Consider the following 26,890-nt stretch of genomic DNA (forward strand, 5'->3'; position numbering starts at 1 on the left):
AAAAAGAGCTCTGTTTCTGCAATCTAAGAGCGATTTATTTTCTTTATGTGCTTATTGTTGTGACACTTAATGGTCCAGAACAGCTGTCTCACCGCAGGGCAGCACAATGACCCCAGAGCGAGCGCGTCCGTTCCCAAACATCTTGCGCAGACTTTTTTCCTGATATGGTCTCAGAACAGCTGTAGGCTTCAGGTCTATGTTGATGTCCGGGTTGACGGTGTCATTGCGAAAGTCGTATTCGGCAAGGAGAGGGTACTCCAGCTCAATGCAGCGTTTTTGCAGCACTTCGATCATCTCCTACACCACATCAAAGAGGAACACAACACTGGTGTTGCAAGAAGCTGCTGGATTATTCATGACAGTGTGCATGTGCTGGTCACAAACCAGTGAAAAAGATCAGATGAATACCTGACGGATCTCAAAGGACACAGTCTGAGTCTCTTCCTCCTCTTCTTCCTCTTTGTCCATCTGTTCATAATAACTGAAGATGTCTTCTGGAACTGCTTGGGTCTGTCCATCGTTTGGCTGCTGTGGAGCTGAGGGACCCGCCTTCTCCACAGTCTTTGAGATCTTTGAAAAAAATATATATATATATTAAAACTCCTGTTTGTCAAAGGCTTTTCTGTGCTGCCATCTAGCTGCCGCTCTAAGGCATGTCTCATATTTTTGCTGATGATTTTGTACCAAATGATAAATCAGGTTTGCACAGCTCCTTTTAAAAGGTAAGTGTAGAATAATGTAAATTCAGAATGGGAATGGGTAAAATTCACAATGGTGTAAACACCAAGCTCACATCCTCCTTGTTACAAACTGTACCAGGTTTAAATTAATAAACTGCACAATCCATCTGTCAGAATTACTAGGTTATTGTGACGCAATTTGGTGTCGGTATTAATCATTATTGGAAGGCATACCGCTGACTTGCTGTGGATGACCTCAGTAATGAGCTCAGTGTCATCTCCATCTGTGGTACGAAGACGACATTCCCGGATCACTTTGTCTTGCAGAAGCCGCTGGATCACATCGGGAAAGGCGCTCTCTACAAAATACCTACAGGTGTAAAAGCATCACAGATTACATGGGTGCTCTGAGGAGATGGTTTTCAATGTGGAGACAGAAAGAAAGAGTGGCTATTCAAACAGCATTACCTATTGTGTTTGAGTACTAGCTTGACTTTGCCATAGCTCACTGTACAGAGCTGGATAAACTGAACAATTCCTTCAGGAACGGACGTCTTGCTGAGCTTTTGCAGGTACTCCACTATATCAGAGGTCTGCAGCCCCACACTTACAGCAGCATAGAGAGAATATGCAGTTAATTTGTACTCGTGCACATGGTTAGGCCTGCACACTGGTTCTGCAATAGCAACCAGGAAATCCTGAGCATATCTATACACTGGGGAAAATGCCTCCAGAAAAATATGTCCATCTGGAGCCTGAAAAGAACAAAAAGAGATTATAAATCAACACATCAGACAAAGCGCTGTAATTTTCTCCACTGTTCTCATCTTACATTTGGAAATATTGTATAAGAAGATTATTTTACATGTCCTATGTCGTAAAATCATCAATTGTAAGCAAAACTTACCACCCAGAGCGGACGTGAATTGTGATCATTCTTCAACTGCATCTGCCCACGGTAGTCTTTGGCTCCATACTCATCCACCTTAGTACTAGACTCATCCACCTGTTTCCCTGCAGCAGCAGGTATGGCTTCCTGAGAGTCGGTTCCCACAAACTCATCTTCATCTTCTTCCTCTTCAACCGCTCGTTTTTTAGATTTCTTGTCTGGAGGGACGAAATGCAAGAGAGATTTTGACTTCAACTAATTCACAAAAAATAAAATCAAGATAATTAAGATGCCGTTAATGTCCATATAAGGGTTAGGGTTGTGTATATGTTTACTTGACGTAAATAAACCCTAACCCTAACCCTAACCCTTCAAATCATTAGCTACAAGCTAGCTTGGTAAAACTGTAGTGGGTGACGATTCCATAAAAACAACTCACCTCGATCGACTTTATCCTTTTTACCCATCTTAAATTTTATTTAATAGCCTTTAAATTATGATATTTAATTTCTAGACTCTTAATATCGTCTTCTCCATCTTACTAAGTCCGATTTCCACAGCTTTCACTGGAATGCTATTGACATTTTGTTGTTCGCACTTCTTCTTCTTCTATTTTATCGCGGGTAGCAGTCAATGTTTGAAGGTGTATTACCGCCACCTACAATGCTGGAGTGTGATCAGATCGACCATGGCTGCGTCGTCATTTTGCAATCCTGCGTCTGTATTTCGTAAAGATAGTTTCCCCTTTGACCATCATCCGTAAGCTTATATGGATCTTTCAGTGTTTTGAGAGTCTAATTTTTTTCTTTCCTGAAAATAGCCCGAAGAGAGACTGTATATGTAGCATGATTTTCTCAATTTCCCCAGTAAAGCCGTCTTTGCCGGCGGTCTATATATATCATTGATTTTGCTTTTACAGTTTCACTGCATGGTTGAAGTATAAACGTTTCCTGTTTAGGTGCAGATTAAATGGCCCCATAACAAACTCTTAATATCTGGTATAGTATTATATTCATTTTATCTAAATATCCTGATTTGGCTTTTCAGCGTAAAATAAGATCCGACACAATGGGTGACTACAGAAAATGATATTACACATACTATTAAAATTCAAAGAAACAGTTTTTAAATCAATTTACGTGCTAACATTTTAAAAGTTTTGTCAATTTATTTCGCAATTCCCTCTTTTTGTTTCCAGTGCCCATTTTAACTAAAAGATTAACTTGACAGAACATCCCGGCTTGAAACTGTTTACTTCCGGGGTAAAGTTTAAATCGTTTCTCAGTTTTTTGTGTTGTTTTGAGAGGAAGCGCAGGGTCACATAGACATTAGGGAACACAATAACTTAAGTAAAGAATTGTTTTCCCTAAGCCGAAGTAGAACATGTCGTCTGATAAATTAATTGGACCCGCTTTACCTCCGATGTTCAGAAGGGAGGGTTATGACGAAGACTCTGATAGCGAGGGAGAATGTAAGTATAAAGGAAAATTCTTACATTTTTTGAGACGTAGATGGAAGCAACTGTCGTTTCACCATTTACAATGCTCCACCTTCTCTCTTTCTCTTTAAATATAATGTCTCGTCTCTGTCCACGTTAGTCTCTGGTCCCGCTCTGCCTCCCGGTTACAAACGTGAAGAACCGTCAAGCTCTTCAGATGAGAGTGACCAGGAGGTAGCAGCCAAAAGAGCAAAAACGTCACACGCAGCTGCAGGCACACCTGGGTACGTCTCTGGAATTTACATGGAAGAAATGCGTGTCACCACATATTAAGCATTAACGGGTTCTTCCAAAGCAGGGCAAAGGAACAGCAAGCAGACCATGATGGTTTCTTTGGACCAGCTTTGCCACCAGGCTTCAAGAAACAACAGAGCTCACCGGAAAGGTCATCAATTGCGCTGTACAAAATATCTCACAGTGATATAAGAAGTGTAACTGATATTGCTCACTTTGAAGGTTGTAAACCCACGACAATCTTTCAGACCTCCTGTGCTGGGACCCGCACTGCCTCCTGGATTTCGTAGAGCCACATATGAAGATAATGACGATGATGAGGATGCAGATGTGGGCCCTGCCCTGCCTCCAGGCTACCAGCCCGATTCCTCCAGCAGTGAGGACGAGGATATGATCGGGCCCATGCCATCCAAAGGAGCTGTTGAAGATTCTGTGGCGAGGGACTTTGAACGCAGAGCACAGAGAATGAAAGAAAAGCTTACTGGAGAGGTACATTCACCATAAAAACATTTTTAAAATGGCCAAATGTGGCCAAATACAAATTCTCATGTATATGCAACATTGTTGCATATATATTGCAAAGTTGTCTTGTCCCTAAATCCATTCCTATTTCCTTTGTACAATCAGGAAGCTCCTGAGGTGCTGGCCAGAGAAACATGGATGACAGAACTCCCACCTGAATTGCAGCACATTGGCTTGGGGGCTCGAACCTTTAAGAAGCGCTCTGGTCCAGAGAACAAGGATCGCTCTATTTGGACTGACACACCAGCAGACAAAGAGCGCAAGGACAGGGTAACTAACTACAATTTACTCATTTACGTACGTATTTCTGCATTACTGCCTTATTTTTTATTGCTCTTTTTTCAAATTTTAGGAACGCCTTGAGGGTAAGAACAAAGGTGAAACAAAGAAAGATGAAGCCCCTCAATTTTCCAGGAAAGACTTGGACATGGCAGAGAAAGTCTCCAAGTATAATGTAAGGGCTATTATCCCACATTTGTACATTTTAAAGTCATTTAAAAGTACAATACATGCAGATTAAACTCAGGTGATTTGTTTCTTTTTTTTCCTTCTTGCAATCAGGTTTCTAAACGTTCTGAATCACTGATGAGCTTGCACGCAAAGACAATGAAGGAAAAAGCAAAGGAAAAGGCTGACAAGCCTGTAGAGAGGAAGGCGTTTGATCGGGACGCAGATCTGGAGGTGAATCGCTTTGACGAAGCCCAGAAGCAGCGACTGCTGAAGAAGTCTCAGGAGCTTAATACTCGTTTCTCCCACAGCAAGGATCGGATGTTTCTGTAGCAAACTGCAAAAAAAAATCTTATCGGACTTGCAAAATGAAATTTTTGTATGGATGGTGGCATTTTTCAAAAACGTTTTCAGACAAGACAGTGTTTTTTTTTGTTTTTTTTAAACTAATGAGTTGAATTATGTGATAGTTTAGGTTTTAAATTCTACTCAGCAAAGTGTAAATAAACTGTAGATGTGCACATTTGTTGGGACTGTGTCTTGGTGCAATGCTAAAGATTTTTTTGTGTTGGACTAAAACTTGTAATTTTCAAGATACTGCATCAGGGTAAATGAAATAGAAGTTATATCAAGGTCTGTATGCATCTATATTCATTTTGGTCCTTTGATATACATTTTATGAAATTACTTGACAAAAAAGATTGTCTTGTTATTCAAACAGTAACAGGTATTAAAATAGGTTTCCCGATCCATTATTTGGCAATGCACAGGTTGATATGGTTCAATATCATAATATAACAACTGATAAATAGATATGAATGATCTGTAACTGAAACGAGATGGCAACAGATGTTTATCAAGATGCATAGAACTATGCTAATGTCTACAAGCCTAAAAACATTTTGTGCTTTGTCCATACAGACCAATAAATTGTCTGCAGCATTTTGTAAAACTGCAGTTATTTAGGTTTCATTTTCAAACTTGCTTTTCTTTCTTTCTTTTGTTATTTTTTAAAAAATGTTGTTTTGCAAGGTGTTGATTGTATGTATTTGATATCACTCTTTGTTTATAATTGTTCAACCAGACTGATTGAGTTGCATCTCAAAGTTGAATAAACGTTTTCTTTTAACAAAAAAACAAAACAAGATAGGAAGAAATAACATGTCTTTAATCCTTTTAGATCGTGTTCGAGGCTTTGTCGTCAAAATGAAGGCCGCGACGTTGGTCTGAACCTTACCTCTCGCCGTACTTGTGCCGCTAGTACGAATCCTTTAGGCGAGTGTGTTGACAAGGCTAGCAGAAATCGAAAGACTTCAGCATGTCAGAAAAGGGAGAGGTTGACCTAACTGGTGCCAAGCAGAACACAGGTGTCTGGCTTGTAAAGGTCTGTATAATGTGGCGCTAATATATCAATGTCTAAATACGTTCTTACTTTTGAAACGGACGGATACCAGCGATGTTAGCTTAGCATGCTCTGCTACAATGAAAGGCACTACGCTGTAGCTCATATTGGCTGGTCACAAATGATCTCGTAAATTGTCTGGTTCGCAGTCTAAATGAGCATTTGTTCACAAGTTATGAACAAGGTGTCGCATTTACAAAGATATGGCACCTTGTTGATATGTTGCGGTTGTTGATTAAAAGTTGAGGTTAGTAACCTCAACCTCATGTTACCACTTAGAGCTAATGCTGACAGAAGTGTCAGGAAAGAAAGTGAAGTCATTATTGCCACGTTGTTTGTTTGTTGTTCCATCTTTGTCGCGATGGGACCTTGGGTCACAAAGTCTATTCCCTACATTTCCTTTCAGTATTTAAAAGCATTCGTAGAGCTAAACTCTTCCCCGCTGCAGGTGCCCAAATATCTCTCTCAACAATGGGAAAAGGCGACTGGCAGAGGTGAAGTCGGGAGACTCCGAATCTGCAAGTATGTGAAAGCAACAGCAATAAAACACACTGCTTAGACTGACGTACAGTAGAGGATATCAGTGAGAGCTTAGTGACTGATCCAACTCGGGATTCAGGGAGGTCAGCTTTTGATAATTGAGTAAACGACAGCCTAGTTGCACAAATCTGCTGTACTGTGTTTTTAAAGGTTGTTTATGGAATACCTTGTTTAATTCTCCTTTCGTTTTCTTTATGTTAAAGGAAAGGAAACCAAGGAAAAGCAGAGGTAAGTAGGGGAGCAAGTAGAATTCATTGCATTCATGTCTTCATCAAACCGTTTTATTTATGTGTATTAGAATGACGAAATTGTGCTGGTTCCGAATGAACTGTTATTGTGTTTTTTTTAGTATGAAACAGCATCTGTGCTCTCTGCAGGTGTCTTTCACTTTGAACGAGGAGCTCACGGTTTATGGGGGAGTAGAAAGCAAGACTGTGTCGGCGCCTCGCGAGCACCCGTTCACCATGCAGACAGTGGGGGGTCAGACGCTGGCCGTGTTCACAGAGACGTCATCCGGTGAGTGTGCTTTTAAAACCTTTGCTCCAGGATGAGGTACTGGGCTTTCTATGATGTGTCCTATCGGCGCTCGGACCCAGGTACAATTCCTGCTTTGTGTGGAGTTTGTGTTTGTTGTGCACATCCTTCCTCTCACTTGCCCTGCTTGCTTTTCTGTGTGGTAACACTGCCTACAATCCTCCCATAATTTAACTAACACAACTGTTATTAAGGGCAAATAAAGGAATACTCTATGAAAATCTGGTGGTGGTTTGTTGGAAGATTTTCTTCATCCATTCTCTGTTGATCATTTCTAGTTTGGATATTTGATTGCAGTCATTTGTTGGCACTGTAACCTTTATATTTTTGTGAAATTGATTAAGTTGGTTTATGGGGTATTTGGTCAGATGCAACGACTCCTTTTGGAATTTATCGACACCAATCACTTCATGGCTGAATGAATCTATGATAGATTTGATTTTGTGCATGTGTTTCTTGGTATGATTTTTTTCCGCCAGCTGTGCGTTTTTGTTTTTGGTGCTGGAGTGCTGCAGTGCTTTCTTTAACGTGCCAGAGTGTCAATAAGTGTGATTTATTTTGGCTGCTATTGGGACAATAGTGGTCATCCTTATATTTTGTAAACTTTCACAAGATCGCTGCTGAAAGCAACAGGAAGCCGAGGCAACAATCTCTTTCTGCGTCTTTGTCTGTGTGTTGGTGATACTGTAAATTCCGTACTTGTTCAGCGCTTTCATGGATTTGTACTTGTGGTGCAACCAGGTGTCTCTGTTGTGGCTTTTCATTCGTACATGCTTGCTTTGCTGAGACTCACTTGTGTATAGTCGTTGGACTGTGCAGAATAAACTCCGCGTAATCAAAGGTTTTTGTGTGAGACTAAACCCTTGTGTGGTTTTGATTGTGCGACCTCCCTTCTCCTCCATTTATTGTCATGTTTACCATCCCTCCCCTCCTGTAGGCCAGTCAGAAGAGAGATCTGATGGCAGCAGCCTAGGTTCTGGGGCAGGGTCAGGTCCAGGTGAGTCCTCTGCTTTGCCACTGAGTGACATTACTTCACCAGGCATCAGACACGCTGGATGCTTTTCTTTTTTGATTACTTTGTTTTTTTCCAGTGTTGATCATTTTGATGGGTTTTTTTGCTGACCGTACGTAAGTTGTCCCCACTCGTCTGGTTTTTGGTTAATGTTGCTTATCGGCCACTTAGTGAGAAATAAAAGAAGATTCTTACTTTGCATAAACTTTATTAATTTGAATCTCAGTAGCCAGCCGTGAAGGAGTCTGTGGTGAGATAAGAGCGGTGCAAGCTCGTAATAATCCCAGTAGGTCCAATTATTTCTCAATTTAATTCTTGTTTTTACATCTTTTTCAAAAAATACATGTATCCTGTCAGTCAACTCCCCAGACTTGAAAAGGGGTCCCATTTTTTTCTCTGCTTTTCAGAAAATGTGTGGTAAAACTCACATTTCTGGAAGTTAGCCCTTTGTGATGTCACAAAGGGCTCTGTGATTCACAACAAGCCCCAAAGCTAACTTTAGCATTGGAGGCTGTAAATAGAAACCTAACTGCGCTGTTTGCTGGACATTTAGAGATTTTTTTTTTCACAAATTGTGCAACACTGTTCAACAGGAGCCCAGTATGAAAAGTAAATATTTGAAAAAGTAATAAATGATAAAGGACCAATAATGATACCATACATTTTTGAAGTTATTTTATAATTTGTATAATTTTCTTTCAAGTGCAGTTTGTTGATGATGTGATGATTTGGGGATTTGATTATTTGGTTAAAAAATAACTTTATATTACATTGAATGTTGTGACTGCGTTACGACTTTTAATAATTTCACAAGGTTCAGTGTCCAGTGTGTTTTGCTTTTGGTTTGCTGCACGTGTGGACTTCAAAGGAAAAACAGAGGAATTATTATTTCCAATACAGCAACATGGTTTCACTGTGAGGAACTCACCTCACGAGAGAGTTCCTGATTCATTTGCATGACAATATGATTTTTTTGTGTGACTTGAACGGAGAATATGAAATTCTCTGAGAAAACATTTTCTTTTTCCACCATCATCACATTAACGGTTCACACTGTATGCGGACCTGCATGTGCTTCAAGTTGCCATTTACTGACCTCAGTCATCCTCCAAAGGTGCAGGCCAACAAGAGCAGTTCGCTCCCAACCTCTTTATACAAAATCACTTATTGCAATCCAGGCACTTCAAGCGCTATATTATATATATATAGTGCCACAACAGTAAACAGTTGATGCAACATGCATCCTGTTTTATTTTACCAATTATTTATTCATTTAATTATAATAACTACACATCACAACAAGACATGAACATACTTTGCGGTATTCATGGTCAGTGTGAAAATGCTGCCTGCCTTGTAAAAATTCTGATGTGCTTTCTCTCATGCATGGCATTGGAGAATGCAAACCCTCCCCACCCATAATCAGAGGCATATTGATGTGGATCACTGTTGACTTTGCTTTAAGTGCTTTGTGAACTATGTCTCAGACCACATCGGTAGGTAGCTTGACACTTTGGACTACAAGCATCTTCCCTCATCATCCCAATCGATTGCTTTTTTTTTTTCCCGCTTTCACCTTGATGTTGACTTGTGACCTGATCACTCAAAACCAGTGTAAAACCAAAATGTAATCCAGTCCACTGTCCAGTGTGTTGAACTTTGAAGTAGAGCATGTGTGAGTTCTTGGCCAAATGGTTTCTTTAAATCTCCATCGAGATGAACGCTGGGATTTGATTTTTTTTTTTTTTTCGAGCACAATTCTGTACTATAGCAAGATTTTACATGTCAGTGTAACTGCGAGTATTCATAATATTGTAGCTAGTGGCTTTATAGTATCTGGCAAGAACATTGAATATTCAATATAAGCAATACCTGCTGGTGATCAAGGTGCAAAATGTTGCCTTTCGCCTCCTCATTAATCATGGGTTTGTCTTTGAGGTAACATGCAATAAACCAATCACACTGTCATCTTCCATTCCCGTTAAGAGCCAGGTGCGCTCGTTCCTTGGCCAAGTAGGGGAAGCAAACACTTCTCTTCAGAAGAAATGGATCTGATAGTGAAAGTGCGCCAGCAAACTGTCCATGCTTACATCAATCTGAGTGTGTATCAAGTGGAGTGCACAGGCGTTGTGTAGGCGCGTATTACTGTCTTGATGATGCGCCCTTAAAATAACAGTGAAACACTGCACCGTTGACTTTTTCGTGTCTTGTGAACATTTCATTAAAATGTGCAGCTCAGAACACTTATTGGGTGGAGCCTTTAAATTGTACTGATAAGATGACCATGTCTTTCACAGACAAAATAGCCTTGGATGGAGTGGTGGTCCAACGAGCTGAGTGCAGACCTGCTGTTAATGAAAGCTACATGAGGCTGAAAAAGTAAGTGTTCATGGAAATCTCTCTTAGTTGGATTAACACTGATACTGCGAGATTGAGTAGTGGTGGATACTGCTGTTGGCTACCAAGTAAGATCACTGTCATGGCCCTGCAGGTTACAAATTGAAGAGTCCGCCAAGCCAATCAGATTGTCACAGCAGCTGCAAAGTCCTGTCACCAACAACTACAAACCTGTTGCTAACCATACATACAATGTAAGTAATTGCTTGTAAAATGTATTTTTGTAGCGTATTCAAAAATAATATTAACCATAGTTTATCAATTTCTGGTCAAGATCTAAACTATTTCTGCTTTTACTTACCTTAACATCACTTCTAAGTGTAAGATTTTGCAACATCATTGCTATTTGTTTGTTAAATCTAATTATGAATCAAGTATTAAAGAAGGAAACTACTGTGATTGTTGTATGAAGCTTATTGGAAAATGCAGACCTGCATGTGATACTGTGACTGATCTGTGTCTGCTTTCTGCTGCAGCTTGAGTATGAGAGGAAAAAGAAGGAGGAGGGCAAAAGAGCGAGAGCAGACAAACAGCAGGTGTTGGACATGTTGTTCTCTGCCTTTGAGAAGCACCAGTACTACAACATCAAAGACCTGGTGGATATCACCAAACAGCCGGTGGTAAGCATCCACGATTCAGATTTTTGGTGATAATTGTAAAGAAAAAGGCCACAATGGCTCCAATCATTCAGAATAAGTATTTGTATCATTTAAAAAATCATCATGAATAATGTTTTTTCTTTCAGGTTTACTTGAAGGAAATCCTGCGTGATATTGGCGTCTACAACGTGAAGGGAACACACAAGAACACATGGGAGCTCAGGCCAGAATACAGACATTACCAAGGGGAGGAAAAGACGGATGAATAACTTTACAAGTGTTGAGAAGATATTCACACAACCCCTCTCAAAATGCATCGCAGGTCGAAGATTTTTATCTTATTTTGGAAAAGAAACATGATGAAATTGGGGATGAGATTTTTTGAGTAAGGACGCCCAATCACCTTATGGTTGTCTGTCACATCTTTAGCTCCCCCTGGAGGAAGAAAAGATTACCAATCTTTGAATTTATTTATCCCATTTAAGTCGCAACTGTGGTCAGTGTTCAGTTTCTTGATGCACCGGGAGAGTGTTACAGATGACGAGACAAGACTGGCTTGGTGTGTCTCCAATTAATATTTTGTATTTCATTTTTTTATTGATACTTTTAGAATAGTTTTTGCAGTTGTACCTGGAAATAATTCAGCAGCATTGTTGTAAAGGAATTTGTCTGGATCTATTGTTTTATCTTGTAAATTAGGTGTCTTTGCACTAATAATGCTGTTGCTAATTTAGTCTCATGCAATAAAGGTTTGTTCAAAAATATTCAAATGATCAAATCCTTTCACTAGAATAGGAATCAACTCTTTTTTTTTTTAAGACCGACTCATTCTCATCTTCCATTTTAGTTTTGGGAAAATCCTTCACGTGTCCATATCAACTGCACTGAGGCACGTGGTTAAACACAATCACTTTAAATCATTGCTTCTCTTAAAAGTTTAACATAATGTATAATGCAAACAACAATGCACAGTAAAATCCATTCCAATTTGCTCACTCTCTGCAGGGATTGCCTTAATGTCATGTATGGGCCAACCAACCAGTAAAAGTTTATTTTCCTCCATTAATCATAATTCACAACATTTTCAACTTCTGTTGCCACTGCGCTCTGAAATGCAAACAGAAGCGCCACAATTCAAGTTGTAAACTAGTCTAGTTGTGCTACTTTAAGGGCTGTGTGACAGCCACAACAGCTCTTAGGTCTAAATCTGTCAATGTTTAAATCAATGGATTGACTAAACTAGCCTGGTAAAAATAAGGATGTATTAGGTTCTAGTTTGTTTTTTATGATTATTATATAAGACAAGAGTATACACATCAAATGTAAAACTTTTAATTATTTTGGTACAAGAACAACAAAGAAACAGAGACAGCTTTTCAAGGTAAAGGGAGTGAGTGACGTTTCACTTGTCCAACTTGTGCATCTTCAGCATTTTGCTAATCTGGAAGAAATATTGAACACCTTAAGTATACAAGTTGTGAATTTTCATGAGGCAACTTAGTGGGCTTTGAACCGTGTGGCAACCAATGAATGACAGTCCAAACTTCAACTGAAAACAGAACTGAACTCAATGTAATTTGTCATTAACGATGAAAGACGCATGTCTTCCTCAATTCAACCTGTACTGCTACTGCATTTAGCAGTCAGAAAACATGAGGCAAACTTGTTTTAGCATCTGTATGCAAACCCAGAAGCCAATGAAGCCTGCTTCAGGTCTATCAGAGGATGCAACGTGACGTCAACCAGCACAATCATGAAAACCTACCTGCTGCATCTTTCACAACTGCTCTCGTCTTCCTCAGCCAGGTTTATCAGCCAGGCTTAAACCTGAAAAGGCATCGTGACATAGTGAATAAACCATCTTATGCACATGTAATTATTGTGTTTATTAAAGACACAGAACAAAAACCAAGTGGTCATATCAGATATATCCTCCCATATTCAATCCGAGACGTCACAAAAAAGACGTGCAGAAAGCGCAGGGACATTTATTATTGCATCTGAAATATTAAAACCCAGAATATCTCACAGCAGAGAGTCCAGGCTGTCAAAGATGCTGCTTGTCTTAATTAAGTCAACTTGTGAAGACTTTACATACATCTTTGCTTGATGCAGAAGGTGCCGTCCTTTTCCTGGTCTCAGGACGACCTCTTTCGGTGTCCTGCCAGTGGTCACGTCTTGCAGGAACACCACAACCGTAACGGTTTTTTTGTTTTTTGTTTTTTTTTAATCAAAGCTTAGACAGCCATGATGACCCGAGCGGCTCAGTCAGGTGGCCAGCACATTATATCCAAGTCTGCAGGAGAGAGATTCAAAGAAATAAACGCTACATCACATTGTTAGGACATGGCACTGTGCGAGAAATGAGTGTCTATAAAATGGGTAAAGTATAGAATAAAAATAAAATACAGCTGTGACTGAAGTTACAAACGACTGAGTTCAAAATTTAAGAAAAGTTTATCATCTTCATAACTCAAGGCTTGAACATGATGGTTTCAATTTCTTAAGTCTACCAACGCCCTAGCGAGCAACTCTGCTGTAGTCGTCTTGAAATACTGGAGGCATTTCCGAGGCGACAGATAAAAACGTGTCCGTCAAACCAAAAGTCATCATGCAAGGGCGACTATTATTGAGCGCTTGTGCAAGTGTAGCATTGGTTATCTTTTTTTTTTTAACATAATTTACTAACCCTTTAAAACAACTCAAAGCTGACGGTATGGGAAGTGGCTACCGCTAGCGTTAGCTCACGTTACACGTGTCCACCACATTATCCAGAGACTGAGTCAGGAGTCAATGTTTATCTAACGATTACGAATGTGCTGCTTCAAAAGAATAATACCTACCGCACATTGCACATAAAGGGGTGAGCACGCCGTGGAGGATGTCTTCCATCACGGCCAAAGATACTTTGTGGCTGCTGTTGGCTCCTCAAAGGAAGGTCTCGGAAAGGACCTCTAGCTCCCCGCTCCCAGGCTAAATACACCGCTGCTGCCGCCTGCCCGGTCACATGGTCACAGCCCACTTCCGGGAACCTAGGCGAAATTACCTTATCGCCATCTAGTGTTAACACTTGAGATGACGCAAAGTGTAGTGAAGCTTGTGCGTGCGTGCGCGCGTGTGCGTTTGCGTGTGTTATTTACTTATTTATTTATTTTTATTTGGAGCAACAGTGCCCGTCAGCAAGGTGCTCTTGACTTTTTGTGGGATTTGCTTGTTTGTAGTTTTTTCTTTTTCTTTTCTATTGTTTTATTTTAGTAAAGTCCAATCATGTAAAAAAAAAAAAAAAAAAAAAAAAAAAAAAGACAAAAGCGTGTGCATTCTTTAGAATTTAGGTTGTGAATTGTTAAAGTAGTGAGTCAAAGCTCAACAGCGGCTCAAATGGAAGACACGTGAACGTCGCGCATGCCCGTGTGGTGCTTGGCTTTAACCGAGGTGACGTATCGAGCCACTTCTTAATTGGACTCCGAGCGACGAAGTCGACTCGTCCGCCTCCAGCCAGCAGCCTCTACGGAACCGAGTCAAGACATGCCGGCACCGCGAACCTAACAACAGGTACATTTAGACTTTAGCTTTTTGACATGGCATCAGTCTATTTGCATCACTAATTTATATTCATAACTATTTGACGAGAATCAGTCATCAGTGTGTTTTTTTTTGTTGTTGTTTTTTTTTAAAGTCATGTTCTAATCAAGCTGGAACCCAAGGTGTCTAAACGTCTGAATGGATTTTGCATTGATTTTTTCCTCTCAGTCTTTCACCATGTTCAGAGCAGTGTTTGGAAACAAGAGGGATGGGGGGAAACAAGGAGGGAATAAGAACCGAAGACATCCAGGTGAGAGATAAATCAGACTAAATCCATTTTTGTCTTTATTTTCTTTTTCTTTTTTTAAGACTGTGTCATGTCAACTTAGTAACACACAGTAAAATTCAGTGTTTTTTGACTGTATGACTGCCGGCATGTGTTGTGCACATTAGCCAATATTGAGGTGATTTTCTTCTCTTGGGTGATATAAGTAGAGCCACTCCAATTAGCCCAGTTCATCAGTGTGTTCTGTCCTTCACACAGTGTCCCGCTGCTTGCGTCTAAGTGTGTCAAGAGAAGTTAGAGTGGGTTAGAAACACTCTGGCCTACTAAGGGCGCACTGAATTTGGAAGAATGCTTGGGGAGGGATACATCTGAGTGAGACAAACATGTCAACTTAAGCACACATCTTGTTGTGTCTCGAAACAGATTGTGTGGTGGGCGAATGTGGAAGCTCAGCTGATCCCACGCTGTCTGATTTGACGCAAAGAACACGTCACAGTGTAGTGGATGTGTAAGATTGTGCAGCACAGATACAGTATTTGAACATAAGCAGAGCTCAATATTGGAGCAACCATGTTGCCCATTAATATTTCATAATTTTCTGCCCTTGGAAGAAAGAGCAGAGTGATAAAGAAGTGTGTCACTCTCATCAAAGGGATGCAGTGTGAACACAGGATCTATAGCTCAACTGTTTTTTCTCTTCTTTGTCAGCATATCATCAGGATTTGTACTATTGTAAATTTATTGGTGGACCTTGAATCCTAATTTGCTGTGTTGGTAACCCAGAATAATAGTAATAATTAAAAAAAAACAAACAAACATGTCAATCACCCAGCATTGGTTATTCTACTGCACCGTGACTCATTGAATATACAGAATGAGGCTCAGCTGCTGCAATTTGGTGGACGGGGGAGTCATTAAGCGCTTGATTGAAATATAAGATCCCATCTATTTAATCAGTTCTTCTGGCACTGCGGTCCCACCATCACTTCACCGAGCCTCCAAGACAAAATATGTAAAACAAATCTTCATTGTTTACTAGCTTCCTTACCCGCCTGTCCATCTGTACACCTCCCTGTCTTTCCATTGTAGGTGGTGAGATACACACACACAGCACCTTGCAGAGGAGCGGCTGTGGCCACCCTTCTCATTTCCACGAGCATATTTGCGGCGAAGACACTGGAAGGATGAAGAGACTGACCAAAGGAGTGTCAATTTCTCTGCCATCGTCTCCCATACTGCCTCGCCAGGTTGACATTGTCCCCACCCATTCGTGCAGTAGGTTCACAGGTGGGTTGAAATTCAAACAACGTGGTGGTGACGTACAAACAGCGCACTTGCCTCATTATGAGCAGCTTGGAGTGAGAAGAAGCAGCGCATCAGGGAATAGCTGCAAATATAATGGAACACTTTCATGCCTTCGCCTTGATTAGCGAGGAGCTTCTGTGCATTCAGCTGTTCCATACATGTGACAGAAAATACATGAGCATACTGGCCGTGCCCCCAGGGCCCCGAGCCTTGTGACAGACTGTCAGAGTAAATGATTGAACAAGATAACTTATGGTGAGGGACGCTAATTAGGTGGGTGGATTTCTTAAGTATGACAATATGAGATTGCATTGGTTTGGATCGTTAAAGTCGTGATCAGCTGTGAAAATTTTAGTGGCAGGTTCTAAAACCATCGTAAAAAGTGAACGGAGATTTTCTGGTTGGATTTTCCGCAATAGTCTTTTCTTTGCATTCCTGCCTTGTGTCTGACAAGGACCAAGATTTTTCTTCAAACTTAGTGGTGGCACAGTCATGTCTGTTTGACCATTAGTAAAGCAGCTTGAGGACCATAGCACTCCTCAGTCCTCTGCAATAAATGATGAGTTTAGTTCAGTGAAATAATGTGCACGATGCTTTGGGGGGGGGGGGGGGGGAGGGATGATCAGAATTTGCATATATATTAAATGTATTAATCTTAAAACAATAGAATAATTTCCATTTATTCTTCCATCTATTTTCAATCACTGCTTCTCCTTCACTCAGGGTCGAGGATGCAGGATGTAAAGCTCAATTCTTAACTGGTTGAATTCTCTTTTGTATCGCAGTCATTTCTACGTCTAAGCTGGGTGCAACACTTGTAGGGTTGACGATCAAAGACCCTCAGTTTTGACAACATCGCCACCTAGCGAACTTAACGATATTTGAGGAAACATGTCATTTTAAAGGTGTATTTCACTAAAAAAAAAAATGTATTGGTCTTTGCATTTTCAAGGATTATCCAACCAAAATAAATATTATTCTCATGGTCAAAATAATTAAAGTTGAAATATTTATGTTTTTTTATTTTTTGGGGTTTAGAAGGACTGGACCTTGTCAACTGTGGTGCTGAAACTGTCGTCTCAAAGCCTGCACTCACACCGTTTTGTTTTATTACGGGGCAGCTCTCCTTTATTTTAGCAGTAGGTGGCAGTGTCCTGCTGCAGGATCACCCATTCAGAAAAAACGTCCTCTTACATTTCATTGCATGCTGCACTACCATGATTTTTTTTTTTCTTTTCGCAAATGCCTAAAAAAAATAAAATGAAACGTCAAAGTCAGGAGTCATCGCTGTGGAGGCTGTGTCCCAAGCGCTCCCTCAAAACAGAAAAAGTCATATATTGGACTGCACTTGATTGTGCCATTTGATTCACATCAAAGATTCCAACACTGAGAAAACCTTGATTAAGAAGAATTTACCAAGAACCCGTCGCTGTCGCTGCGCTGTTCTCAAAGAATAGTCACTTTCAAGAACCGTCAGATGTTCTTGTTGCATAAATTGAGACACACCCACACACACAGATTCGAGTGCACCGCTATCGCAAACACACACACACACACACACACACACACACACACACACACACACACACACACACACACACACACACACACACACACACATTAGCAATGTTAATATATTATAGATAAACACCCACGGCTCAGTGATTACTGTACAGTTTGCTGCACGCCTCTCTCTCTCTGTACATACTGCTTTATACTCCGGGGACACAATTCAAATTCTGCACCACAGATCTCATCTTGGGGAACCTAATCTCTCTCTCTTTCTCTCTCTCTCCCTCTCTCTCTCTCTCTCTCCCTCGCCCTCGCTGTCTTTTTTCTCTTCCACTCTCTCACACTTTCTTTCGTATTCCTCTCTATCTCCACCCTCAATCCCTCCTTCCCTCCCACCCCTGCATGCTCTCCCTCCCTCCTTCTCTCACTCTCTCCCTCCCGCTGCTGTCTCCCTCTCTGCTGTGGCCAAAGGACGGGTAGGGAGGCTGGAATATGTGGACGGCTCCTCCAGCGCAAGAGACCCTCCTGCCTTTGCCTCGTGTCGTGGCAAGACAGACCAAAGAGGTGAGAACAGGAGCGAGTGGGTGTGTGCTTTAGCATCCATTTCCCCCCGCCGTCCAGGTATTGATCAAGGATGCTGAATAAAAGGGACGGGACAGAGGTGAGTGGGGATCGACTGATCCGACTGATAAGACATCAGGGGAAAGTGTGTCTTGTGTGGCAGGTTTCTAACGACGCGTCCATGTTGTTGGACAAGAAGTTTGTCCTCTTATGTGTGCAGGGACAGCGTGTATGCAATTGCTCATGCGGTGGTCAGAAGTGGATTTGTCTTATTATAGTTTCACCTGAGTGTATTCCCTAATTAATGCCTGTGCTGCTTGGGCTATAAAGGTCACATTAAGGCACTTACTGTGAAAATGCAGTGATGTCAGTCAGTTCGGACCGCAGGGCTACCCTTAAGCGGTGCAGATTTTATGAAGGATCTTTCATCCTGGTTGCCAAGCACCTCTCAGCTTCCTGTTTCCAATAGCAACTGCTATGTTGTTTGATGAATAGCACTGGACATTCAGTGTGTCCTCGCGTTACTCCACATTGGATCTTGCTGCTCTGCTGACTAAATGCAAAGTTTTCTCTCCTCCCACCTTTTTCCTGAGCAACCTCCATCTCGCCCGTGCCCAAATCTCCAGCAGCCTCTCTTCCCAAGCTGCCAAGTGTAAAGGGGGGGTATTGACCGGAGCTGTGGCTGGGGTGCTTTGTGGAACACAAAGCTCGGCTCTCAATATTGACCTTGATCCTCTCAAAGCTTGGCTTGAATTTAAAAGCCGTGGCGACGCACTGCTAGGATTTCCCTATTACCCCTTTTTTCAGGGCCCGAGCCAGCACGACTAGATGAGAGCAAAATGCCGGAGGGGAGTGCGAAAACGAATGTGATGACTAAAAAATGCAAAGATGTTCTTTGAGGAGGAGTGAGCCTGCTCCTGCAAACCGCTCATGTCCTGCCACCCTGTTAATATTGCCTACTCAGTGCCTCACGTTACCCAGCTGGCAGTGGCACAGGCAGGCAGGCGGGCGGGCGGGCGAGGCGTGCGAACGGAGGGAGGAATGTCAACGCTGCTCGGTGCGTCGGAGCCGTGAGTCGAGCTGCGGGGGCTCCTGCCGACGGCTGACTCGGCAGAGGTAGAGCGCGAACCCTGGCCGAGCCGTGGGTTGGAGGTCAAAGCATCGGGGAGCCCTAAACCGTGATAGATGTGCGCAACACATGGAAGGTGTCGGCCGATGTATCAAGGAGCAGTGACGGAGGCAGGGCCCAGCCTCTCCTCCTCCTCCTCCTCTGTTCCTCCTCCTTTCCTTCTCTGGAATCGGCAGGGAGCTCATTGAAATTCAAACAACGTCTTCTAACTGAGGACACCTGGCAGGCGTGTGTGCGTGTGTGTGTGTGCAGGAAAAAACTCGCAACCTCACACAACCTCTCGCCGCTGCCTTGACGAGGGACCGGAGAAGCCGCTGTCCGTGCATTCATTACCAGGGCAGCTGGCGGCTGCGCTGACCTGTGGATGCTCGCATACGTCTCTCGCAGTCCGCCGGCGACGCTGCCGGCTGGGGAAAACTCGCACGGCAGCTGAGCCGGAACGAGAGCGTCGGTCAGATGTCGGTTTCGTCTGGCTGCCTGTGTCTCCCTCTGTCCGTCCGTCCGCTTGTTAACGCGCGTGTTCTCGACTGTGTGCGTCCCGCAGATCTCCACGTGGAGCCCCAGCAGGGCTCCTCCCTTTCTAGCCAGGAACTGATGACCAGACTATGCTTCTTATTGGGAGACGTAACGCAAGGCACTGACAGCACACCTATGGAGGACAGGAGGGAAAAGAAGGTAGGTCAGCATATTGATTCAGCCCCCCCCTTCTCCACCCCACCCCTCCCCACCCCCACCTACACCGCAGGGTAAATGGATGATTTATGGAACAAGACTCTGCTTTTAACTTGCTCAGGATTTTGTCTGCAACTATAATTAGGACTGCCTTTGTGTAGGTGAAAGTGCTTTTGACGGCAAATATCATTGTTCCGATATAAAACGTAATGGTATCTAAAAAAAGAGGTGAATGCGTATTTCCATTCCATGCCCATTGCGTTATTCATGTTGTTGCTATGCATCAGCTGAGCTCAGTCCCTGTATTGGCTGCCCTATTACTTTAACCCTTTCGTGTTCGGTCAAAAGTATGCACTAATATGCCTCAGTGCCTGTGCTGTTGTGTCGCTCAGCCTTGGCCCATTTTCTCAGCCCCATTTTCCCACCTGAACTCCAGATTCAGTCAGTTTCACAGCGATAGCAAGGCTCATATGGGGAATGTGGGTTGTCCTGGCCAAGATAGATGAGGCTCTGGTTATAAAGGGAATTTCAAGGAGGGCTGTTTCTACTCTGCTGCCTCATCTCCATTCAGCATGTGCTACAGGAAAGTCCCGTCGTGATTGAGTGGACCCTGAGATGCATCTGGTCAAACAGCAACAAGGAATCTTTGAAAGAACGAATACCTTTCATTTCTTTGAAAAACATGCGTGTAATGACACTTGTGCCGTTGCCATAGGGATGGTTCTTTTGACATTACCTTGGTACACAGGAGTACATCTATATGAGAGGAAAGAATGGCGAGCACAGGTTGGCTGGTTGGTAATCTGAAAAATATTCCTTCCTTCAAGAACAAGAACAAACCTATCTTCCAAAAAAAATCGAGAATCATCTCTACCAATCAAATCAATCGATCAATCAAAGTCAAACATGCAAACTATCTTTATTCCAGACAAAGGTTTCCGAGGTAAAGACTCATGCCAAACTAAACGATGAAACTGGGACAACCAAACCATCCTCTCAGCTGCAGTACTTGACAAATTCCTTAAGATTTAAAGAAAGAATTATTTCATGAACTTGGTTAAAACCAAAAAAATGTATATTCATTTGTAAGGCAAATAACAAAGTATTAACAACAATATAGCCCTGTTAATTCACCTGTTCACACCTAAATTTGAGCTCAGTGGGCTTGTCCCTGCCAAGCATAACATTCAACGACCGAAACGTTAATTTTTTTTCCTGTGTTCTGAAATCTGAATAAATAATTCAAATTTGGCATCTCAGTGAAGAAATACAAATGATGTGATTTCTGTTTTTTTTTTTTTTTTAAAAGTAAGTATGATTAAATATGCGTTTCAGTCGTAATCATACTAGCATTCGGAATGTCACTTAGATAAAGAACTACAGTACATATTGGTGTATTATTTATTACAGAAACATAGAAAAAAACTTGAGTACTTACCAAATTTATGGAAGTGGTGGCGTAAATCTTGCCGCAGGGTGGATGTCAAATCATTTTGTGAAGCACTCGAAGTGCAAGCTGGCTTTTCTACACTGCTTTTCGTGCTGCATGTCCACGTCTCTAAAAGTCCTGTCCATTTCTCCAATGCCATTTCAATCATTTGTAATTTCCCTCAGTTTCCATCCATTCTGAATTTTGAAGTTCAGCTCGATGCGTCGGGTTCGGTTGGGTTTTTTTTCTCCATACTGACACAGAGACCCCATCAGTTGTGGAAAGTGTTCACATTTCATTTTAACCTTTGTTTGGAACTGAGAAATGGATGTGCGGCGACGTTTAGTGAAGCTTATAGTATGTTCGAGCGTCATCATGAAAAGCCGTGAGAGAGTCAGGCTGGGTGAAAGAAAATAACAGGGATTATCATCACATTTCTCATCTGTGTGCACATGAAGGCAAACACTTTCTTTCAACAGACTGGAGCGCTGCAAGAAAAGGCGTCTGCGCCGATTCAAATAAAGATGGACGACCATCTCCTCTGTCTGCCTCTTTGTCTGGAAATCAGAGCCAAAATATCTCGCACATGAGAGCTGAGTAATCAAAGCTGGTGACATCACGTGGGGGCCAGAATGTGCTCAGTCGTCATTGGTGGAGTGCTGGAGTGCCAGAATGGGGCTCATGCACACGTATCTGCAATAATCATTTTCACATATTTAAAAAAACATCAATTCTTATCTTTAGCTTGCATTGTGTCTCAAATGATTACCTGCAGAAACCCACCACCAAGAGAGGAAATGAAACGTTTTGCTTTAATATTTTTCTAGGTTTTCTATCTTTGCACGGAAATTACATTGCTGATTAACTGCATGCACACACACACACACACACACATAAAAACCACGTGGGCCGTGAAGGTTTCTTTTTCTCATTTAGTTTGCAGGCAGAGTTCCTCGGCTATTTTTATCTTCATTTCTGTTTAAACCTCATTCATCATGCATCATCATTTTTCTTCCCTCATTTTTCAGTGTGACACCTCTGCCCTGGGGGGGAGTCCCAGCTCCACGTTCACCTGCAGCACTGCGTCCCCCTGCTCAGAGAGCCCCTCCTCCACACTCAGCACCAGTGCTGGAGCCCAGCCTTTGGCTCAGCCCCTGTCCTTACCTTCACCACAGTGCAGCTCCAGCACCAGCACCAACACCAGTGGGCCCCTCTGCAGCCCTGTTAAAAGCCCAGCCCCTGCTGCTGGAGCCCTCACCGGGAGCAGCCCTGGACCCCCCACCCACAGCCCCACCTCCACTCTGGAGAGCAAAGACAGCGGCATCATAGGTGAGAGCTGCTGCAGTTGCTGCACACTTGTTGAAATTCCTGGTCCAGTTTTCCATTGTGTCTTTCACCGGGCATTAGGTTGGATTGATTCTTGCACTTGGTGAAGCCCAGTTCGAGAGCATGAATACTTGAAGGTCCAGTGTGTAAAATTTGTCTTGATTTAAGATTTTTATAATAGTGAAAGCTTAACACGCTGCCCATAAATACATTAATAAATGTTTATAGTCGCAGTACAATAAATGTAATTGGGTTTTCCTGCTCTTAGAACAGTTCTCATATATAAAATAATATATATAGTGCAATAAAGGTCTTGCTCTCAGTTAGCTGCCATCTTGCACCACCATTTTTTAAGGAAGCCTGCCTGACAGTGAACTAAATATGAAATGTGCCATTAGGTGGGCTTCTTTAAAAAATTTACACCCTGGACCTTTAAAACCCGAGTCATGCATGTATGCACAAATTAACGACCAAAAAAGCGAAATCTTCAAAGAAGAACAGTATTCACCAGCGGGATGTGGACATATGGACATCTTAAATGTGATCGATGTCGACCCAAGGCTGCTCCTTCCATAATAGTGATGGAACGTGTTGTGCCACATCACATAAGTGTTCATAGCTACCCTGCAGCTAGTTTCCCTACATCGCCTGTGCCACTTCAGCCTCAAGGCTTCGGCTGCCTCCAGTCAAAACTGGGACACTGCTGTCTTTGTTGCTTATGGGTCTGAATCTCTTAAAATAGGACACTTCCCCCCCCGACTTCAGTAGAGTTTGTATTAATATATAAATAAAAGTTCAAATCTAGAAAGACTGTTCATTTTGACGATTTTCAAGAACGTTTTTTTGTGTTTTATGTGGAAAATAGAAGCATTCTTTTGCTTCAGGTATTTTGTTCCAGGTGATTAAAAATGGTTTGCAGACAGAATGTTCTCCTTCTCAAATCTAAACCACTTTTTCTTGGTGGGGGTTACCCACAGCAACCATCACCAGTTCCTCCGAGAATGAAGAGCGCAGCGCCTCCAGCGAGGTTTTGACCAAGGATGAAGGCCTGGGGGGCAGCGCTGGTGTAATGGGCCGTGCGAGCGAGGACTGTCCTCCTGGGCTAACTAGGGACAATCTCAGCGCCCAGCCAGATGAGGCCTTACCTAGGACTGACATCACGGAGCACAGGACGCCACCGGCTCCAAAGAGACCCCTACCGCAGCACCACATACGGAGCTCGTCCTCCCTCATGGCGCCCCGTCCAAATTCTGTGGCAGGTATGTTCACTTCATGTTCTTGCACGCAGACGTTGCGTTTTCTTGGAATATATTGGGATTTTGAAGTGTTACAAGACACACACACACACACACACTGGTTTGATATTATGCTGGAGGAAATCAGAAACATCAGGAAATGGAAAAAAGGAAAGGTTCACGCTGCAAGTTCTGACTTAGTGCCACATCTTACACTTGTTAATGAGTTGCACTTCCTGGAAATCACTACTCGTACTCAAAGCCAAAAAAAAAACCTGTGCCATAAATAGTGCATGCAAGAAGCCCAGCGTGTCATGTTTATGTCCTCAATTTAGAATAAAGCTGCGAGAGGCAAAGCGTTAATCAGCAGGCTATTGAGCGACTCGCAAAGCTTCCTTTCTTATTTGTTGCAAAGGTGGGTAAATGAGAGATGAATGTGACAGCTGTGACCTCTTTATCAGTAAACGGACTGATAAATATTGAAGAAAAAGACGCGCGGGAGAGATTTCCTGCTTGCGTTTCTCTTAAGTCCTCATCTTATCCTCGCAGGAGCATCATGTGCTCGTGATGCGGGACCATACTTAGTGCACGTTGGTGCTCTACTTACCACTGAGGCTGGATACACACAGCACCAGCTAAATGTCCTGGGAGACCCCCACTTGTCACAAAATGAACCCCCCCTGTTCCCTCCACAGTCACGATCTCTGCTGGTGCACGAGCCTCTTTCTCTTCCCTTAGATGTCAGTTCATTTGTGGCAGGAGCAAAAGAAGAGATTCCCCAAGGAGCGGATTCACAGTAACGCCTGCCAGTTCCCTCTGTCATCTGGTGCTTTCACTTAGGCTCTCTTGATGAAATTCAGAGTAGAGATATAGCCAGCCGCTTAGCAACGTGGACGGCAAAGTTTTAGCCCGTACACACTAAAGACGGTGCCATAGTGTAGTCAGTCATACTGTGTGTCTGAAGGTTAATTAATAGAAAATAAAATAAAAAAAAAATGCATTTGAGAAAAAAAGTACATTTGTCTGTACATATACAGTATAAAGACAACCTTTGTATTACATGTTTAATGCAAAGCAGCATCAGGTCAGAGGACCAGTGTGAAACATTTAAAGGGATCCAATGGTTTGAAATAGAATAGAAGATACATACATGTACGTATGTTGTGTATGTTTCGAGTGTGATAAAAGTCGCAAAAATGTAATTGTGTTTTTTCAAAATTCTCCAAGAACAGGCATGTATATTTACAGAAGAAGGGGCCTATTTGTTTGGAGTTGATGATTCTGACCCCATATTGCAGCTTTGATCAGAATGTTGTGAGATAAAGTGGCTCATCTGAAAACAGCAATCAGCGAGTAGTAGGCCTAGTTACCATTAGATGGCACTAACTGCTATACATTTGCCTATTCATCCATTTTCTATACCCGCTTCTTCCTGCACTCAGGGTTGCGTGGGCAACCCTGCAGCCTCTCCCAGCTGTCTGTGGGTGAAGGCAGGGTGACACCCTGGACAAGGCGCCAGTTCATCACAGGGCCACATAGAAAGACAAGCAACCATTCGCACTCACGCGTACACCTAAGAACAATTCAGCTGACTGGTGGTCAACTAAATTGTTGGCGACACCAATGACCGGTGACTTTGGCTGGCTAAACGTACGTAGCTAAATGTATTTCCACAAGAGCCTTCTGATGGACAGACTTCTTCTCTTGTATTTTTCCTTTTCTGACCCAACGCTGCTTGTATCAACATTGCACCTTTGGATACATTGCACTGGTTTTTGTCCCTGATGGTTGCATTGTGATCCATGATCACCGCAATAGTTTGCGCATTGTCGTTATTGTTATTGGCTGTACATTGACCAAGACACAGTAATGCAAAAGAAGGAATTTCTTACGATGACATCATGACCAGTATTGTACAGAAATTCTAAAACGGTGAGACTAAAGGAGATGAGGGAGTGGTGCAGGGTTTGATCTTATTCTGCACCAAGTGATCATAGCTGTGCCCTAAATGTCACAGCCTTGCTTTAAGGTTGAATACGGGGTTGGAGAATCGATAGCAGACAGAGGTTTCAAGTGATTGGAGCCTTCTTTGGCGGATGCCATCAGGGACGCTGGGGGGCTCAGCGAGTGCAGCTGAGAGGCTTCGGTCTAATGGAGCGCGCTGTTCACAGCGAGGCAAACATAAAGGTGGGCAGTGAGTGTGGAACAGCGGGTGGCAAACACGGTCCAGTCAGAGATGAGCCATTCTGATGTCTGTACTGGCTGAGAACCCAGACTCTGTCTCCGCATCCTCAGTCCACCCAGCCACTTGGCCTGCCTCTCTTTTGTCAGCAGCCTTCGTCATCCCACTCCACACCTCCCTCACACTGTTCCGCCGCAGACTGTTCTTCATCTTCTCGCCGCGGAGGTTCTTCCACTTCCAGAGTTTGCGTTTCGGCTCTCGCACGGCGGGTTTCTGTAACCTCTGATTTCCATGTTTCCATCTGAGCCTCCTCTACCTGCTGGAAGGGGTTCCACATTCTCCAGTCTGCAGGGATCCACTCCCCTTCGTCCTAATTGCAGCTTTTGCAGCCTTCGATTGATTTTTGCATCAGGGATATATCATGGTGTACTGGGTAATCCAGAGCAAGTCCCATGTGCTCTTAAGAGCCGAGCTTATTCTAAAAATGGCGCAGTTTTTCATCCATACTCTCAATTTGATGCCAAAGACGGTAGTGGCCAGTGTGCGAAATACATGGGCGTCTGGGCAGCTTGGAACCCCCCGATTAACCTAAGAGACCCCCTGAAAGCCTCAAAGCAAAATTTTTATCTCATATGTCTCATATTTTTTTAAAAGCTAAAAAAAAGGATATATTATTTTCACTAATGTTCACTAAAACGTCTTTAAGATCCTGTCTAAAATGAAAGAAAAAAAAAATTATTATTCACAAAAGGGAAAATGTTAATTTGAGTAGCAGTCAGGAGGATGGGGGTCACTGCGGATTTTTAGGCATTTTTCGCACTCTGCTGGTGAACGGTGGTCAAACGTGTGGCTGGGTTAAGAGAAAGTTACATAATCTGCACATTCTTAAAGTGTTACGCAAAACAAAATTCATGATGTTCCTATCTCTTTGTTCAATACAATACCTCAGCGTTGTGGCAGCGCTACCCTTGTTAAAA

At 42.6% G+C, this 26,890-nt stretch overlaps 4 protein-coding genes, 1 long non-coding RNA gene and 2 other non-coding genes across 12 annotated transcripts in view; 3 read left to right on the plus strand and 4 right to left on the minus strand.

The window, feature by feature from the left end:
- ercc3 (excision repair cross-complementation group 3) overlaps window positions 1-2,403 on the minus strand; it is a 172,274-nt gene extending 169,871 nt beyond the window's left edge. For both annotated transcript variants that reach the window (XR_012929080.1, XM_076047361.1), the window contains exons 1-6: window positions 2,009-2,403; window positions 1,588-1,787; window positions 1,149-1,435; window positions 915-1,050; window positions 409-570; window positions 93-297 (exon numbers count right to left, since the gene is read on the minus strand). Coding sequence is in view for 1 of the 2 variants with exons in the window: in XM_076047361.1 (XP_075903476.1) it covers window positions 93-297; window positions 409-570; window positions 915-1,050; window positions 1,149-1,435; window positions 1,588-1,787; window positions 2,009-2,036 (1,018 nt within the window). In the remaining variant the exon portion in view is untranslated. The remainder of the gene's footprint in view (window positions 1-92; window positions 298-408; window positions 571-914; window positions 1,051-1,148; window positions 1,436-1,587; window positions 1,788-2,008) is intronic.
- A 359-nt stretch (window positions 2,404-2,762) lies between these two features.
- gpalpp1 (GPALPP motifs containing 1) lies at window positions 2,763-5,242 on the plus strand. Of its 2 annotated transcripts, none has more exons than XM_076047416.1 (7): window positions 2,763-3,040; window positions 3,168-3,291; window positions 3,366-3,452; window positions 3,550-3,790; window positions 3,929-4,093; window positions 4,176-4,277; window positions 4,385-5,242. In XM_076047416.1, exons 1-7 carry the CDS (start codon window positions 2,953-2,955, stop codon window positions 4,601-4,603), a joined length of 1,026 nt encoding a protein of 341 aa, XP_075903531.1. In that variant the 5' UTR covers window positions 2,763-2,952; the 3' UTR covers window positions 4,604-5,242. The 2 variants fall into 2 exon arrangements, with proteins under 2 accessions (XP_075903531.1, XP_075903523.1); XM_076047408.1 differs by having other exon boundaries at window positions 2,770-3,040; window positions 3,363-3,452.
- A 253-nt stretch (window positions 5,243-5,495) lies between these two features.
- gtf2f2a (general transcription factor IIF, polypeptide 2a) lies at window positions 5,496-11,518 on the plus strand. 2 transcript variants are annotated; one of them, XM_076047428.1, is made up of 9 exons: window positions 5,496-5,654; window positions 6,121-6,194; window positions 6,416-6,440; window positions 6,590-6,728; window positions 7,684-7,743; window positions 10,056-10,137; window positions 10,250-10,349; window positions 10,632-10,775; window positions 10,901-11,518. In XM_076047428.1, the coding sequence occupies exons 1-9, from the start codon at window positions 5,589-5,591 to the stop codon at window positions 11,021-11,023; spliced, it is 813 nt and encodes a 270-aa protein (XP_075903543.1). In that variant the 5' UTR covers window positions 5,496-5,588; the 3' UTR covers window positions 11,024-11,518. The 2 variants fall into 2 exon arrangements, with proteins under 2 accessions (XP_075903543.1, XP_075903551.1); XM_076047436.1 differs by lacking the exon at window positions 7,684-7,743.
- Window positions 11,519-12,070: 552 nt separating this feature from the next.
- LOC142902417 (uncharacterized) lies at window positions 12,071-19,687 on the minus strand. Of its 3 annotated transcripts, XR_012929087.1 has the most exons (5): window positions 19,347-19,361; window positions 13,598-13,786; window positions 12,853-13,050; window positions 12,520-12,581; window positions 12,071-12,195 (listed from the first exon to the last, which is right to left on the minus strand). It is a non-coding gene; the product is annotated as an uncharacterized LOC142902417 (long non-coding RNA). The 3 variants fall into 3 exon arrangements; XR_012929086.1 differs by having other exon boundaries at window positions 12,520-13,050; window positions 19,347-19,687; XR_012929085.1 differs by having other exon boundaries at window positions 12,071-13,050.
- On the minus strand, window positions 12,353-12,485 carry LOC142878652 (small nucleolar RNA SNORA31). Its single transcript, XR_012924912.1, has one exon. It is a non-coding gene; the product is annotated as a small nucleolar RNA SNORA31 (small nucleolar RNA).
- Window positions 12,680-12,813, minus strand: LOC142878608 (small nucleolar RNA SNORA31). Its single transcript, XR_012924869.1, has one exon. It is a non-coding gene; the product is annotated as a small nucleolar RNA SNORA31 (small nucleolar RNA).
- The window catches only part of LOC142902380 (protein TANC1-like), a 36,151-nt gene continuing 23,524 nt past the window's right edge, over window positions 14,264-26,890 (plus strand). Inside the window, exons 1-6 of the mRNA XM_076047381.1 lie at window positions 14,264-14,586; window positions 15,652-15,849; window positions 17,851-17,943; window positions 19,614-19,744; window positions 22,199-22,499; window positions 23,474-23,755. Of these exons, the coding sequence (XP_075903496.1) occupies window positions 14,475-14,586; window positions 15,652-15,849; window positions 17,851-17,943; window positions 19,614-19,744; window positions 22,199-22,499; window positions 23,474-23,755 (1,117 nt within the window). The 5' untranslated portion in view covers window positions 14,264-14,474. The remainder of the gene's footprint in view (window positions 14,587-15,651; window positions 15,850-17,850; window positions 17,944-19,613; window positions 19,745-22,198; window positions 22,500-23,473; window positions 23,756-26,890) is intronic.

This window comes from Nelusetta ayraudi, unplaced genomic scaffold, assembly GCF_046127955.1.
Source record: "Nelusetta ayraudi isolate G7.1 ecotype Tasmania unplaced genomic scaffold, CSIRO-AGI_Nayr_v1 ptg000005l, whole genome shotgun sequence".
In the NCBI taxonomy this organism is placed as follows: Eukaryota; Metazoa; Chordata; class Actinopteri; order Tetraodontiformes; family Monacanthidae; genus Nelusetta; species Nelusetta ayraudi.

What these genes read in the sequence shown, in the direction of transcription:
- gpalpp1 (XM_076047408.1), top strand. Translation starts at nt 2,953, where the DNA reads ATGTCGTCTGATAAATTAATTGGACCCGCTTTACCTCCGATGTTCAGA. An exon ending in CAACAGAGCTCACCGGAAAG is followed by an intron (nt 3,453 to 3,549) that starts GTCATCAATTGC and finishes ACAATCTTTCAG; the next exon opens with ACCTCCTGTGCTGGGACCCG. An exon ending in AGAAAGTCTCCAAGTATAAT is followed by an intron (nt 4,278 to 4,384) that starts GTAAGGGCTATT and finishes TCTTGCAATCAG; the next exon opens with GTTTCTAAACGTTCTGAATC.
- gtf2f2a (XM_076047428.1), top strand. Translation starts at nt 5,589, where the DNA reads ATGTCAGAAAAGGGAGAGGTTGACCTAACTGGTGCCAAGCAGAACACA. An exon ending in TTGCTAACCATACATACAAT is followed by an intron (nt 10,350 to 10,631) that starts GTAAGTAATTGC and finishes TTTCTGCTGCAG; the next exon opens with CTTGAGTATGAGAGGAAAAA. An exon ending in ATATCACCAAACAGCCGGTG is followed by an intron (nt 10,776 to 10,900) that starts GTAAGCATCCAC and finishes TTTTTCTTTCAG; the next exon opens with GTTTACTTGAAGGAAATCCT.